Source organism: Triturus cristatus, chromosome 5_1 (genome assembly GCF_964204655.1).
Source record: "Triturus cristatus chromosome 5_1, aTriCri1.1, whole genome shotgun sequence".
In the NCBI taxonomy this organism is placed as follows: domain Eukaryota; kingdom Metazoa; phylum Chordata; class Amphibia; order Caudata; family Salamandridae; genus Triturus; species Triturus cristatus.
The window spans coordinates 477,758,344-477,772,478 of NC_140587.1; the positions used below are offsets into that span (position 1 = coordinate 477,758,344).

Consider the following 14,135-nt stretch of genomic DNA (forward strand, 5'->3'; position numbering starts at 1 on the left):
CCAGACATCCTTTCTGTCATATGATGTCTGCCGCAAACTCCCAAATTTTGTATGTGAATGATTTTACACCAATCTGTCTCACCTGGCATGTAAATGATTCGATCAAAAACTGCAATAATCATACTGGCCTTCCAAGATACTATACTGACCTAGCCTCAATAACAGTTACCCTATCTCTTCTGCCCTAACAAGCAGAAGACTCTCCCTGTGCTTTACTGATGTGGCATGAAACTGGCACTTCATTCACTCTGCCATTCTCGCTGGGAACATGCACTGCCCCAGCCCCATTGCCTGGCACTTGCCCTATCTGCTTGTCATTTGATTTGCTTTATTTGAACCCCACTGACATTAGATTTCTAATGGAAGCCCTGTGCCCTCTCACCATCCTTCTCACATCAGAATCTGTGTCTCTAGCTCAAACCATAGCAATTCAGGCAATACACTTCCTCTGTCTTGGGAGGCTATTCTCGCCCCTTCGTGTACCATATCAAACCTGAGGCATTCAAATAAATCCCACTTCGCTTTTTTAATTAATACTGTTCACCAACCTTTAAGAGTGAACATCAATATATATCTGCTCCAGCATTTGCAGAATATTATTTTTGCTGTTTCCATTAGTTACCCACATAATTCCTTGCTTGCTATGATTTTCAGGTTATGGCTTTCTTTGAGCACAGAGTACATCTCTCAATACATCCATGTATTTGTGCCCAGCATTTACTTTATTCTTTCAACCCCTGGGTTGAAAAGCTGTCCTTGATAAAGTAGTGTTTAGTGGCAGCCTAGCAGAAGACAGACTGATCACCTCATTCTAGTGTCTAATATAGCACTATCTCATCCACATAATACTTAACTCTATATTCTTCCATCCTCAATCTGCGTGCCATCTGAAACAGCATAACCTACATGCCTAAATCTGTGCATGAAACATGACCTTCACTTAAAGCTTCTGATTATCACTGCAATAACATAACATAACGTGTATTTGTAAAGAGCACGTTCACCACTACGGGTATCTTGGCGCTGAATAACAGATGTTTGTTGTTAACCAACTCAATGGTACTCATTTTATCGACCTTAGATGGATGAAAGGCTGATTGGACCCGCCGGGATTTTAACCTGACCATGAGGTCGAACACAGGCCTCTGCAGTAGACACATTAGTCCACTGAGCCACCAGACCCGTCGCCTAAGAATGACATTATGCTGGAGAGGTTAGCAGTCGATCTGCAACCCCAAAGAGGAACTTCCAGGAAGAGAAGAAGACAAGAATGGGAGGGGGCAGTGAGATGGGGAGAAGACCCAAGGGAAGGGGCAGCAGGCCAACTCCTCAATAAGGTGGCCAACTGCATGAAAGGAGCAACTACACAAAAGCGCTCTACAACTCTGAGGCCTTGTGCTGCTTATGAAGGTGGGACACAACAGTGATCTCGCCTTTTTTATCTTTCAAAAGGCCATAGCTTCCCTTCCATCCTCTGCATGCCTCCCCTCTCTGAGACTAACCGTCTCCGAGTAACATGCATGTGTACAATAATCGCTGTTAATACATTTCTGCAAGCAGCACTGCAATTTAAGATTGGCTAATCTCCCCAGCCTCAGCTTTTAACCCCACAAACCATCTGCATGAACTCACATACCCCAAATTATCATCACACCTAACTCCTATTAATTTAATCTACCACAGAGAAACTGGAGTGAATGCATGGAATGGTTTGGTTGAGCGCAGAACATTACCGCAAATACCCAATGATGATCAGTAACACTGAGCGAGCCATTGACCTTGGATTCTGGAGATGAATGCTGCCGGCCTCAAGCGCGTCATCGCCTCCTCTGGTAGTAACCAGGATATCAATACAATGGCAATTTATCCAACACAATACACGCCATGCGCTCTGGTCTCTCCCTACTCCATGAGGAGACCATGTGAGCTCCTTGTGACTGACCGCCTCTGCCCCAAACCCAGTTGGAAAGCGTGTGATTGAGGTCGATGGCATTTGGATCGTGCTGGCACAAGAGCGCAAACTCGAGAAATGATGTATTTCACAAGGTGGCCGTATTTGCCAGGTGCTGGATTTTGATTCAGCAGCTACTGCAGCCGGATGTCCCGCCCAACATGGATGGCACCAGGCGCGCAACACCCATTGGGCTCACCGGGCTTCAGGCCCCATACCCCCCCTCCCCTTCGTGTGTGTCAGCCCGGCTGAGACAGCCTTGCGGGCTGGCGTCCATCTAATTGCAGCCGCAGCCGCACCCGAGTACTTCACAGGTCTTTAAAAGATCGTTTACTCAAAGGGGCTTTTGTGTTCACCCCTTCTTACAGCCACTCTGCCTATGGCTGGAAGAATTACCCCCCTCCCCCGAAATCTTTTTCAGCCCTCCTCCCCCCCCCCCCCCCCCCCCCAAATTTGGCTCTAGTTGCCCGCCTGGATGGCACAGTATAATACATAGATTCCCATTGCCGCTCGGCCAGCTCAGTGGTAGCTGCTTGGCCACACCCTATACCTTCCCATCCCAGATGTGCCACCTGGGACTTTCAGGAAGGGGGCAAGGAGAAGGAGCAAGAAGCTTTGCCACCGGTAAAGATGAGGGCACTTACTCCGGTCCTGTTCGGCACGGGCAAAGATGCCGCTATCAGCAGGGCGGGCCCCTTTGTTCAGCTTTACTTATAAATGTGCTACCCTGCTGTCTGTTACGCGCCGTTTTCATCATCACACTACCTTAGGTGTGACCCGCTATCCCCCGACATGCAAGAGGGTCTGCCCCAGAGCCAGTTACCAGGCTTGGAATTAATTACCCACCAGCCCCGCCGACCGACCTCACTGGTCCAGCGGTAACTGGCTCCGCATCATCCCTGCCGGCCTCGGCTCCGACGGGCTCCATCCTATCCCCAGTGCTGTGCCTGTTAGCGGTACAAGGAGAGGTTTTGCAAAACGAAAATATTGCCTATTGGGATAATTGGAGTTGCAGTGTAGAGTAGGCTAATGAAATAATAAAAAACAGAAAAAACATAGAACTTGGAAAGCACTGTTTCTTCTTTGAATTGTTTTGAGAGATGATGGTACATAAATAACGGGCACGAGAAATGTAACCAGGCGGGCTAGGTGGGGTGCATTCCGGATTCTTTGCAAGGGGTCTTGTGTGCGCGCTGCTTTCTGAGAACCCCGGTGCCCAGAAACTGTGCAGAAGCAGAAGTGCGCTGCTCTTAAAGGGCCGTCTCCTTTAATTCCAAGTCCGGCTCAAGAGGAGGAGTTATGCAGATCACAGATGAAACCTTCTTGTAGGGAGGCAGAGGAAGAGAGGCAGAGCGGCGAGCAGGCCCCTCCGGAGCAGAGACCCAGGCTGGAGGCGCAGGCAGCGGGCAGTGACCCTTCCACCGTGCCCGGCAGGCTTCCCGGAGGCTGGTAATGAATAGGACCCTGCCCGGCTGCTGCCCGCGCCTGGACCCCAGCCTCCTTCCCGCGCCCTACAAGACTTTCCCCCGCTGTGGGTGAGCCCGACAACGGCTGCTGGCGCGGACACGGGGGCTGTGGGCAGGAAGAAGGGTCCCCGTTTCCACTGACGCCCGGTCCACTATGATCTTACTCACATTCAGAAGCAGGAGACCTTTGGATTTCGCGCATCAGTGGTTGCTTTTCGTGCAAGCATTGCTGTGGATTGTATGGGCTGTGTGCGCCGAGGAGCAGAATTTCAACGTGGAGGTAAGCGCACGTTGCTGTGTTTTTACGGAGCTCTATCTGGCTTGGTTGTTGCTGGTGATAGGGGCCCAGCTCCGGGGATACCGGTGCTTCCGGGGGGCGCTCTGGCTGCGGTGCGAGCAGAGGGGTGGAGAGAGCCCTGGGAAGCAGCCCGGTGCGGCTCGGGCGATGAGAGTCACGCCCGCACACGCCTCACTCACGCAGGAAGGATGCTGCTGACACCTCTGGGGAGAGCGCTGTTAATAAATACAGCGTGCCCACCGGATCCTCGTGTTTGGGCGCTCTCCGTGCTGCTGCCTTTTTATGTCTGCTGCATTTCTAGCTGAAGTGGGCTTTGATAATGGCAGAATCCGAGTGGCAGACTTGACATCTAATTATGCAGGGTATTTGACTTAAGAGTCTGTCGGAATGTGATCTGTGTGTAAGTTACATTTCCGCCCTTCACGGTCGTATTTGAATGTTCCCCATTTTGCTGGAGAAAGGCCCGTGTTTTAAATGGGCAGGTGCTCTCCGATACGGAGTACCTGCACTTCTTTAGCATGAGAGAGTGAATACATGCGCTTCTCAGCGCCGCTTGAAGTACATTTCATGAGAGAGTCCCGGCACTTCTCAAGAGGTACTCTGGACATTGGGTACCTGCACCTCTGTTTTTCTATTTAAAGGACTGAAAGGAGAAGGTGGATTATGTTGTCGACGTTTCTGTGGAGTGGGGGAGGGGTTCTTCTACCGGACTCAATGGTACATTCATGGATTTGGGTGGTGGGGGTTCAGCTTGGGACACAATGAAGACAATTTGAGGAAGGTTGGTCAAACTTCCTGTCATGGCCGCGGGTATCGCAGTAGCACGCGCTGCGGGGCCCTCCGCTGTATCCTGCCCCGCCTGTCAGTGGGTTCAGTGTGTGACACTTCTCGTGGGCCGGCCTGGAGGGCAGGAGGGAAATGTCGCTGTGATTGACCATTTGTGGTTTTTCGCTGAAGTCTGAGTCAGAAGTCTTCCCGCTGAGTCGGGGGGAGGGGGCGGAATTGCACTTAAACACCTCTGGGCGTTTAGTCTTCAAAGCTGACCGGCGAGGAGCAGTCAGTCAGCTGTGGACAGTATTCTGTGTGATGTCCTGTGTGTTGTGACAAGTATTCTCACAACAACCGACCGGGCGGAGGATGCTGTTGTGTTTTGTGCGATATAGTGTGTGTTACTGTTGTGTTCTCTGTGTTACTGTTGTGTTCTGTGCGATGTCCTGTGTGTTGTGGCTCGTATTCTCCCAACTGCTCACGGGGTGGGGGGGGGGGGGGGGGGGTGATACTGTTGTTAAATGTGCGATGTCCTGTATTTTACTGTTTTATTCTGTGTGATGCTCTGTGTACGTTGGGACGTGCGTGTGTTCTTCCAACGACTGACCTTGCCCAGAATTTTGCTTTGGTACAGACTACCTGCACTTCTATTTTCCCATGCCAAGCACTGGCGCTACTGTTACATTCTGCATAAGGTCCTGAGAGCTATGACATGTCTTACAACATCCAAGCCACCGAGGATGCAGTTGTATTCTATCTGGTGTGTTGTGACGTGTTCTCCCAAGAAGTGACCTGTCGAACGATGCTGTTGTGAGTTTATTTTAGCTCTTGGGAGAACAAACATTTTCTTTCTGTCTGCTGTGTGCCCGCCATGTCTGGGCACCTCCAGAGGTTTCTGCTGTGCTTGAACGAGAGAGCGGGGGTGAGAACGGCTAAAGTTGCCAGCGCCCGTTAAAACCATAACTACTTTCAGGCCAACAAAAGTACAGGGGAGTTTTTGTTTGTATTTCGCTGTTGGTTTGTGAGCCGCTGTTGGCTGGTAGTCAGCAGGGCTGGAAGTAGATACAGTTTATCTCAAGATTCCTCGAGAGTATCAACAGTTTGGCTTGTGTGTGTTTTTTTTCGCCGTTGTTTTACTTGTAACTTGATTCCGTTAAGTGGAGAATCCCGCTTTTTTGTGCAGGTTTAATGCAGTTTACGTGGAAAGGGTTTGGGGTGAAAGGGTAATAGCATCTTAGCGTGCCTTTCCACATCATCATGAAACCGAGCCTAAAATCACAACACTTTATCAGAAAGGAGACGGACGGATTCGTTTTTTGTTGTTGTTGCATTACCATTGTTTATTTTCGGGTTGCAACCAGTGATTGTGTTTGCGCTTTTTAAAGACTGCGACGTGAGTGCACGCCCACGACTCCTTCACATCCCCTTATTTCCCAGCTACTCCGACAGGATACAGGATGTGCATTGTTCAGGAAATTCCTGCCCGAACTATTTTAATGCCGGCTTCGTAGCCGCGGGAAGCTGTAAATGCAGCTTCCTTTTAACATAGATATCCGTGCGACGCGACCTCCCCCATCCTCTCAGCTCGCCTCAGTCTCTTGCGCACATAAATGCCCCGCGCAATAACCCCACCACTCATTAATTCTCGTTAAAACGCGGCCGCCGTCTGGTTAGCTTCTCGCGCGGGGTGCGGCCGCGTCCCCTCCTCACATTGGCACAGCGTGAGGGGGGCTTTGGACACGGAATTTGGTCGGAAACCGAATCCGTCAGTTCCACCCAGATCCTTTGGCCAGACCTCGGCTATCGGTTGCAACTGCTGTGCATTATCTTAATGAGGACTTGTTACCGAGCAGGCAGGACCAGGCTGCTTCAAGGAATGGCGGAAGGTATCCATGACAGCAGCAAGAAGACACCCAACCAGCGCGCGGCTGCTATTAAAGAAACATGCCACCGAATGGTGTCAGTTCAAGTGAGCAGGGAGGGATGGCTGAGGCTAATGTAAGGCAGCTTTGCATCGTTTCCCTGGCACCGGAGATCTTAATGGAGGTGTGCTGTGGGTGGAGGGGGTGGGGGACGGAGTAGTGTGCGGTTACTCTGCTACTCTCATCAGATGGCCATCATGTTCGCTATTTCTTGTTCATGCAAATCACTCTCCCGGTTCTAGGTCAGATTATACCACTATACAACAGAAGACCATAGCAGAATACAATAACAAAGAGCTGGGAATAGAAGGCTGGATGAGAGTCTCATGCTGCCTACAGGAACGTTGCACCCCCCCCCAATCGTGCATTGTAGGCTGCAAAGAAAAGAGATTTCTGATTGGCCGACCTTGAATTGGCGTAGCGCAGAGCACGAAGCAGGACTTACTTGCCTAAAACAGTAGTCGCACAATCTTGAGATAACAGTCAGAACATGGTGGAATATTGGATGATCGACCAATCTCAAGGAAACCATGCAGCTGTGTAGCTTGTATCCTCAGTGATCCTCGTGGTCTGACTAGTTGAATATTCAGAATTCCTGTAATTTTCAACTAACAAATTTACAAACAGTGGGTCTGTATACCAGGGGAATCGTCGTTATATTGGTGAGGTGAACCGAACCATGACGTGGCACAGCTTCAAAGACCTTCGTCAAGAGTCCATGTTCTCCTGGATCAGGAAGCTGATAGAAAGCTATGCCGGATCACTGTGAGTGGGCGCCGTATCAACAAACCAAGCAGCATGCCTCAGACTGGTAGTAGTGCAGGGCCTGCGATTAACACTGAATAACATCTCTTCAGGAGAACCAGGGGGAATGCTGAATGAAGGGCCTTCTCATAGTCCACGTCATTTGACACAACGGCACAGACTAAACTTTCTAGGCCATGAGGAGATAGAAGATGATCAACTCTCATGCACCATACAATTGTTACAAAATTCAAGTTTCAAAGGTTGAAAATTCTTAGAATGGAAAGAATGCACATCTCCCGTACAGGGCTGAGCCGTACCACAGCTAGGACCCAAATCAATCATTTCCTTGTGTCTGAGCTAACTGAGCCATTGTACTCAAATCCATACTATTTTACCATTAAGATTTGTCACACACTCTCTTATGGGCTGCAGAATGCAACCCCTGTCCCCACATCACACATCAATGATTCACAGCTCTGCACTCCATCAGTGTACTGATAGGACCACATTCCTTATGGGTGAGACTTTCTAGAGCCAAGGTCATTGATAGTGAGGCTGGGGGAGTTGCACATTCATTATCAGATGTATGTGCAGAACAGGCCTCCTTTGTCTACCCACTGTGGTGACTGTGCAGGGTCACTCTCTTAATGTACAGATTAACTAGAACTCCTGCACCAATGCTCCCTACCCACCCCTCCTAATCCACTTCATCAGTACAATTCCCAGAGACAGGGGCTAAGTACAAAGGGACGTTAAAGGAAAGAAGAAAACAAGGGAAGAATCGGTGTATGAAAGACAAAAAGAGAGACAGCTTAAAATTATACTGAAGAAGGAAGGAAAACATAAAGAGATGGTGGAGCCGAGTGGAGGAAAGCTGATAGAGACGGCTAAAGGAAAAGGATACCGGAAGATGATCGTGAGATCCAGAACAACTGAGGTGTAAGGAAAGAGACTAGATTACAAGTGAGAAGCATTTATTATGAAACTAATGGATATATAGATGTGTGGAGAGGACAAGTTAAAGAAAGGAATAGGAAAATGGGGTGAAGAGAGCTGGCCAACGACTCATGTGAAAGACACAATGTGAAAGAGAAATAGACAGAAGATAAAGATGGTAAGAGATTCTGGGGCTCAGAAAGTGCTGGGCAACATGTTTTGGTACAATTACTATGCACCATGGGGCGACAGACTGATGGACAACCCCGATATGACACAGAAGCTGCCAGATAGGAGAGCTGCCTACAGTCACTGATGGGTACACGTTCTGTAACACATTAATGACAGGAGAAGCATTTAATTATGCTAAGTAGTTTTCATTTAGAGTTTAGTTATACCAGCCCTTCTCCCCATGCTGGCTGTATGGCTTGATGTTAGGACCCTAAATTGAAAATACGTTTGCAAATTAAATGGGCAAGTAGAGGGTTGGGGTGTACGCACCCCAAGTCTACAGATAACTCTTCACCTTGTGTAGGACACCTGCTTCCTAGTAGTATATGTTTCTGGTAGTCCAGTGTATAATTAATTAACTCAACTCAAGCAATGTGGCGGCCTTAATGAGCGAGGTCTGATGTTAATACTTTGAAAACCAGGGGCAGGCTTAAAGGGGGCTGAAAAAACTTGGGAGGCCTCTCAAAGGGGCGTGGCCGATGTAATTAAGGGTGTGGCTAAAAAACACATAAGCTAAAAATCTGTGCTTAGTCTAGTGTGCTGCCTGACTGGTATTTTGCTGCTTCTGTCATTGCATCCAGAAATATGATAAAGCAACATTACACCTACAACAAGCCAGCACTCCTGGCTTTGCCCATGGTTGTTAGTTGGATAAGATAAATAAGCAACAACTATGGCTTTGTTATGTATAATATGAACATGCTTCAGTTCTGAAATTATGAGAATTAAAGGACTTTAATGAGTCTCTTTGAAGTTACATCAAAGACAGTGAAGGGTGGTAGTGCTACAGAGTTAAGATTTTTTTTCACCCTGATGGTGAGGGTAAAAATGGAGACCCCAATAGGGACCTGTCTCAGCACCTGCTTTTTAGAACTGCCAATGCTGGGCACTGGCAGGACGCGGCCCACTTAGATCCCTGTCCAAGAGAGATGATTTTTGGCAGACTGTAGAGAAAGACAACAACAGCTATCTTCCTCTAATGTTTTCTTTGCAAGGACAGGTCTGAGCGGTCCTGATTTCGAGTTATATCCCTGCAGAGGTGGAGTAAGCGATGGCCCAACTGCATCTTGTTATGAAAATATTGCCCCAAGTGGAGCCCTATACTGACTATCAATATCTTAGGGCATGGCTGTCATCTTTCATCAAAGTATATATATTTCGCATGGCACCCCCTCATCACAGCCACTGACAGCTGTCTATCATTGGCATACATCTGGAAATAAAGATTATTTTCCAAATGATCTCAGGCCAGTGGTTCTATATATAAATTAGAGAGAGATAGAGCTTCCCCTCTGCAACTTTCTTGTGCACACATTGCTACAATCTCAGAAATAAATGCATCAGTTGTTTTTGACTCTTACCATCGGACTTATCTCCCATTCAAGGTGATCCAGCAATGGGCAACAATAAATGGTAGATAAGCTGCTGAAAAGTGAAACAACATTAGAACTGTTGTCTCCCCTTGCCTTTTACAGGAAACCAGGTCACCAATATCGAGCCTAACTCATTAGTTGAATGAAGTTCATCCTAGTTAACTACTCGTATTCGTAAGTTCTACTCATACTACATACTGCATTGATTTGCTGGAAATGGGATTATTTGACTCGAGGAAGTAGTTTAGAGCATCCATTGCAGAAAAGACTGAAAGCTCCAAAAAACACTTGAGAAGCGATTGAGCTGCTGTTGATTGCTAGATCTGAAGCAACCACTTCCAAGAAGGCATGAATCAGATGTGGATTAAGTTATGGCTGATTTTTGTCTTACTCCTGTGCTGCAGTTTAGAAACGTTGACCATATCTCTCCTAGTGATATTATTTGCAAAGCAGCTTCATTAAAAACATCAGGCTCCAAATAAAATATTCTGTCTGCTATTCTAAACCAGCATTTGCAATGCAATAGGTCTCGCATTTCCAAGAGATCAAACTATTGACACTGTACATAATAATGCCTTTTATTTATGTGTTTTGAGAACCTATATTTATAGTCTTTGCTTAACCCCTTCGACGCTCATGACGGAGCGGTTCCGTCATGAGCGTCGGTTGCGCTGTGCGCATGACAGAACTGCTCCGTCATGGCCCCGCCCGCTCAATAGAACCCTCAGCACAGCGCGAAAATCCGCGCCGCGCTGAAGGGGTTAAGAGAAACAGGGCTGGCAGTAAAAGAGTCACCGTTACTGCCAGCCTTGCTTCTTCTAAGTAACTCCACGTTACTAGCACAAGACAGTCATTTGGACAGCAGGGGCCTACAAAGACACGGCGCAGACATGTCACGCTTAGATAGGAGCCAGTTGAGTAAAAGAGGTAAAATTGCTTTGCTTTGTGATGCAATATGAAGCACTAAAATGCAAAATTTCCTGGTCAAATTTAAGAAATTGCTATTGCCAACCAGCAGTACAAAAAATAAAAGACTGAACTACTGTCCAGCTGTACAAACACTTTCTTACGTTGATTTTGGAACATGTTTAAAGACACTTTGAATCGCAGTAGTTGGTACCCAATGTTGGGTCTTTCTGCAAGTTTCAGTGTTTTGAGGCATATTAAGGAAGTATTCACCCCGCAAGAAAAAAAACCTATGCTAGTAACTTCAGTCGCAGAGCGAGGGTCTACGCACAATAGGAACTGTGGTTGCTATTAAGATAATTGTTTGGTTAGAGAACATTACCTAAGCTTTAAAAAAAAAATCCGAGATAGTGTTCTCTATATCTGGGACAGTCATGATGGTGCCAGAGTTTGAGAAAATTAAAAATATGAAAATATATTGAAGCTAAAACTACCTATCCGATACAATTATAGCACACACTGCCTGACAGATGTAAGCAACATTTACCGAATGTAGCTGCAGAACTGGGGACGTGGATGAGAACAATACAGGTGAGGTATGGAGAAAGAGTTAAGAGTGTGTTGCCTGTTTTAAGAATGGGGTGGAAGATCCGAAAAAGTTTGTTCGTGAACGTGTGTTAATGTGGATTCTAGATATGTTTGTAGTCTAACTGGGGCAGCATAAAGTTATTTGGCAAACATCCCCTCAACCATGAGGTATATTTTACGAGGAAGTTCAAGAAATATACAGTGCAAAGTTATATCGAGAGTAATCCCAAATGAAATCATCAATAAAAGTAAACCAATCCTAGTACTACCGATTTAAAGGGCCCGATTCACAGAACTAACTTAAGACAAAATCCTAAACTTACTACCATTTTGGTATTCACAGAGGGCACTTATTCATTTTGGTATTCACAGAAGGCACTTACTCATTTCGGTATTCACAGAAGTTAGGAGTCCTATCTTTAGGACTCCTAAATGCCTTCTGTGAATACCGAATGTCTTAAAGTTAGTATTTTTCTCAGTTTAGGCATAGTAAACTTTTCACTCCTAACTTTAGGACTCCTAAATGCCTTCTGTGAATACCGAAAGTCCTAAAGATAGGATTTTTCTCAGTTTAGGAGTAGTAAAGTTAGGACTCCTAACTTTACTACTCTTAAACTGAGAAAAATCCTAACGTTAAGACTTTAGGTATTCACAGAAGGCATTTAGGAGTCCTAAAGTTAGGACTCCTAAATTTACTACACCTACACTGAGAAAGATGCTAACTTTAAGACATTCGGTATTCACAGAAGGCATTTAGGAGTCCTAAAGATAGGAGTCCTAACTTTACTACTCCTAAACCGAGAAAAATCCTAACTTTAAGACTTTCTGTATTCACAGAAGGCATTTAGGAGTCCTAAAGTTAGGAGTACTAACTTCTGTGAATACCGAAATGAGTAAGTGCCTTCTGTGAATACCAAAATGAGTAAGTGCATTCTGTGAATACCAAAATGGTTGTAGGTTTAGGATTTTGTCTTAAGTTAGTTCTGTGAATCGGGCCCTAGGTCAATAAGTATTCTTTGTGCAATAAACACGTGTAGCTTTGTTTTACACTTCTAACTGTGGAATTTGCCTATTTTAATGAGACACTGAGGGTGATCTTTAAAGGCGCACACTACCGTGGTTCAAGTAAAGTTTGGACGTGTTTGTGCCAGTTACGCCAGTGGTAACCTACAAAATAAACAATGCACGGCAGGGTTTGTGACTGCTACCTGGTGATGTGAGTGTGTAGCAGCGCAGTGGCGCCACACAAGGGTAGAGGTGTTTACCTTGAAGTAGCCCCCTTTGTAGAGGGTTTTGGGGCGCCAAAACATCGCCACCTCCCAGTTATGTAGATCCGACTCATTCACCAGCATGATGCTGAAACCTTTGACTAGCTCCTCATGCTGGGACTTGAGCTTCAGCTTTAGGGGCTTTTGTGAACTGGTCAACTGCTGGTGTGCCATGCCGGAGATAGGGCCACAAGATGCGGCACGGGATCTTCTGCAGAGCAAGGAAAGTGGGGGCTCTTAGTCCAGGTTGTTTGAAGGATAGGCGGGGGGTCGTATCAAAACAGACAGGGTGAAGGAAAGTTTTTGTAACCCAGAGATCGTCTGCAGGCTATTCTGCTTCAACCAGATATGAGGGGAAAGTTGGTTTTCCCCATGAAGAGTGCAGTTATTATGAGTTGGGTGAGCCGAGTGTCTCATTGCGCGGTCGCCATTATTTAGCATATAAATTGCCGTGTGCAACGAGACGTGCGGCCGCCAATATTTATCATGACAATACAAATTATAGTAAAAAAAAAAAGAGTTGATTGAGCCGCATGCAACGAGACGCGTGGCCACCATTATTTAGCATGATGTAAATAAAACAAGCATTTGCAATGCAATAGGACACGCATTTACGCAAGACCTATTGCATTGCATCACGGACAACGGGGGGAGGCATGGACAACGGGAGTGCGTGCGGGTGGGGGAGGGGAGAGAAGGCATGGACAACGGGAGTGCAAGCAGGGGGAGGGGAAGAACAGGGCGAGAAGGCACGGACAACGGGAGTGCGGGCGAGGGAGGGGGGGGTGAGAAGGCACGGAAAAAAATTGTACTCACAGTCGAAATAACACGTACCATACCGTGTAACACTCGAAGTAAAGGGGCCAGTAGCCATGGAAGGGAACAAATGACGACATAGCCATAAGAAGGGGGGAATAACAAGCCTCATAATCAATCAGAAGACAGCATTTAGTAAGGACAAAGACACAAGCCTATACAAAAGTGGGCGGGGCTTCCGTTATGTAGTGAAGTACAGCAGATCTTCATCAGAGAAGCGCTCGCACGCTGACTCTAGGCTCGTCCTAAAAAGAAAAACATTGGCCCTTTAGTCAAGGATAAAATGACTGTTATCAATGCATTATTTTGATGGGATGTTAACCTTTTTCTCAAATAGTTTGCTAACATTAGTTCTGAAAAAACATTCCTTGATCCAAAACTACCATTGGAACTTAGACCTATATCAACTCTCCTTTTCTTGCTGAAGTTTACTGAAATGATAGTGATAGAACAGTTGTACAGTTATCTTGAAGGGAATTATTGTTTTCCTGATTTTCAGTCTGGATTTTACACTCCAGAACTACAGAATCACCTATTCTTGATATTGGACAGCAAACGCTGCTAATGCATGATCAAGGTCATTCTGCAACCTTAATTTTCTTATTCTTATTTGGGACATAATTTAACCGTAGCCGATGGAATGTTGTGTAAATTATTGGAGTCTGTGGAGGGGATTGAGAGGTAAAATTGATGAGTTATTTTTATCAGACCAGATCCACTGTTCCGTTGGATCATCTTCTTGCTGTGGCCACGGCTGTTCCCTGCAACTTTCTTCAGAGCTTTGCAGTATCACCTTTGCTTTCTAATGTTTACAACATTCGTCTAGGACACTTGATTTAAACCCCTGTCCTTGGAAATACGTGGA

General features: G+C 46.4%; 1 protein-coding gene across 2 annotated transcripts in view; it reads left to right on the forward strand.

The window, feature by feature from the left end:
- Positions 1–3,254: 3,254 nt before the first annotated feature.
- MMP16 (matrix metallopeptidase 16) overlaps positions 3,255–14,135 on the forward strand; it is a 469,099-nt gene continuing 458,218 nt past the window's right edge. Inside the window, exon 1 of one of the 2 annotated variants that reach the window (XM_085605315.1) lies at positions 3,255–3,697. In XM_085605315.1, coding sequence (XP_085461441.1) covers positions 3,572–3,697 — 126 coding nt within the window. In that variant the 5' untranslated portion in view covers positions 3,255–3,571. The remainder of the gene's footprint in view (positions 3,698–14,135) is intronic. The other variant, XM_085605316.1, reaches the window with a different exon arrangement.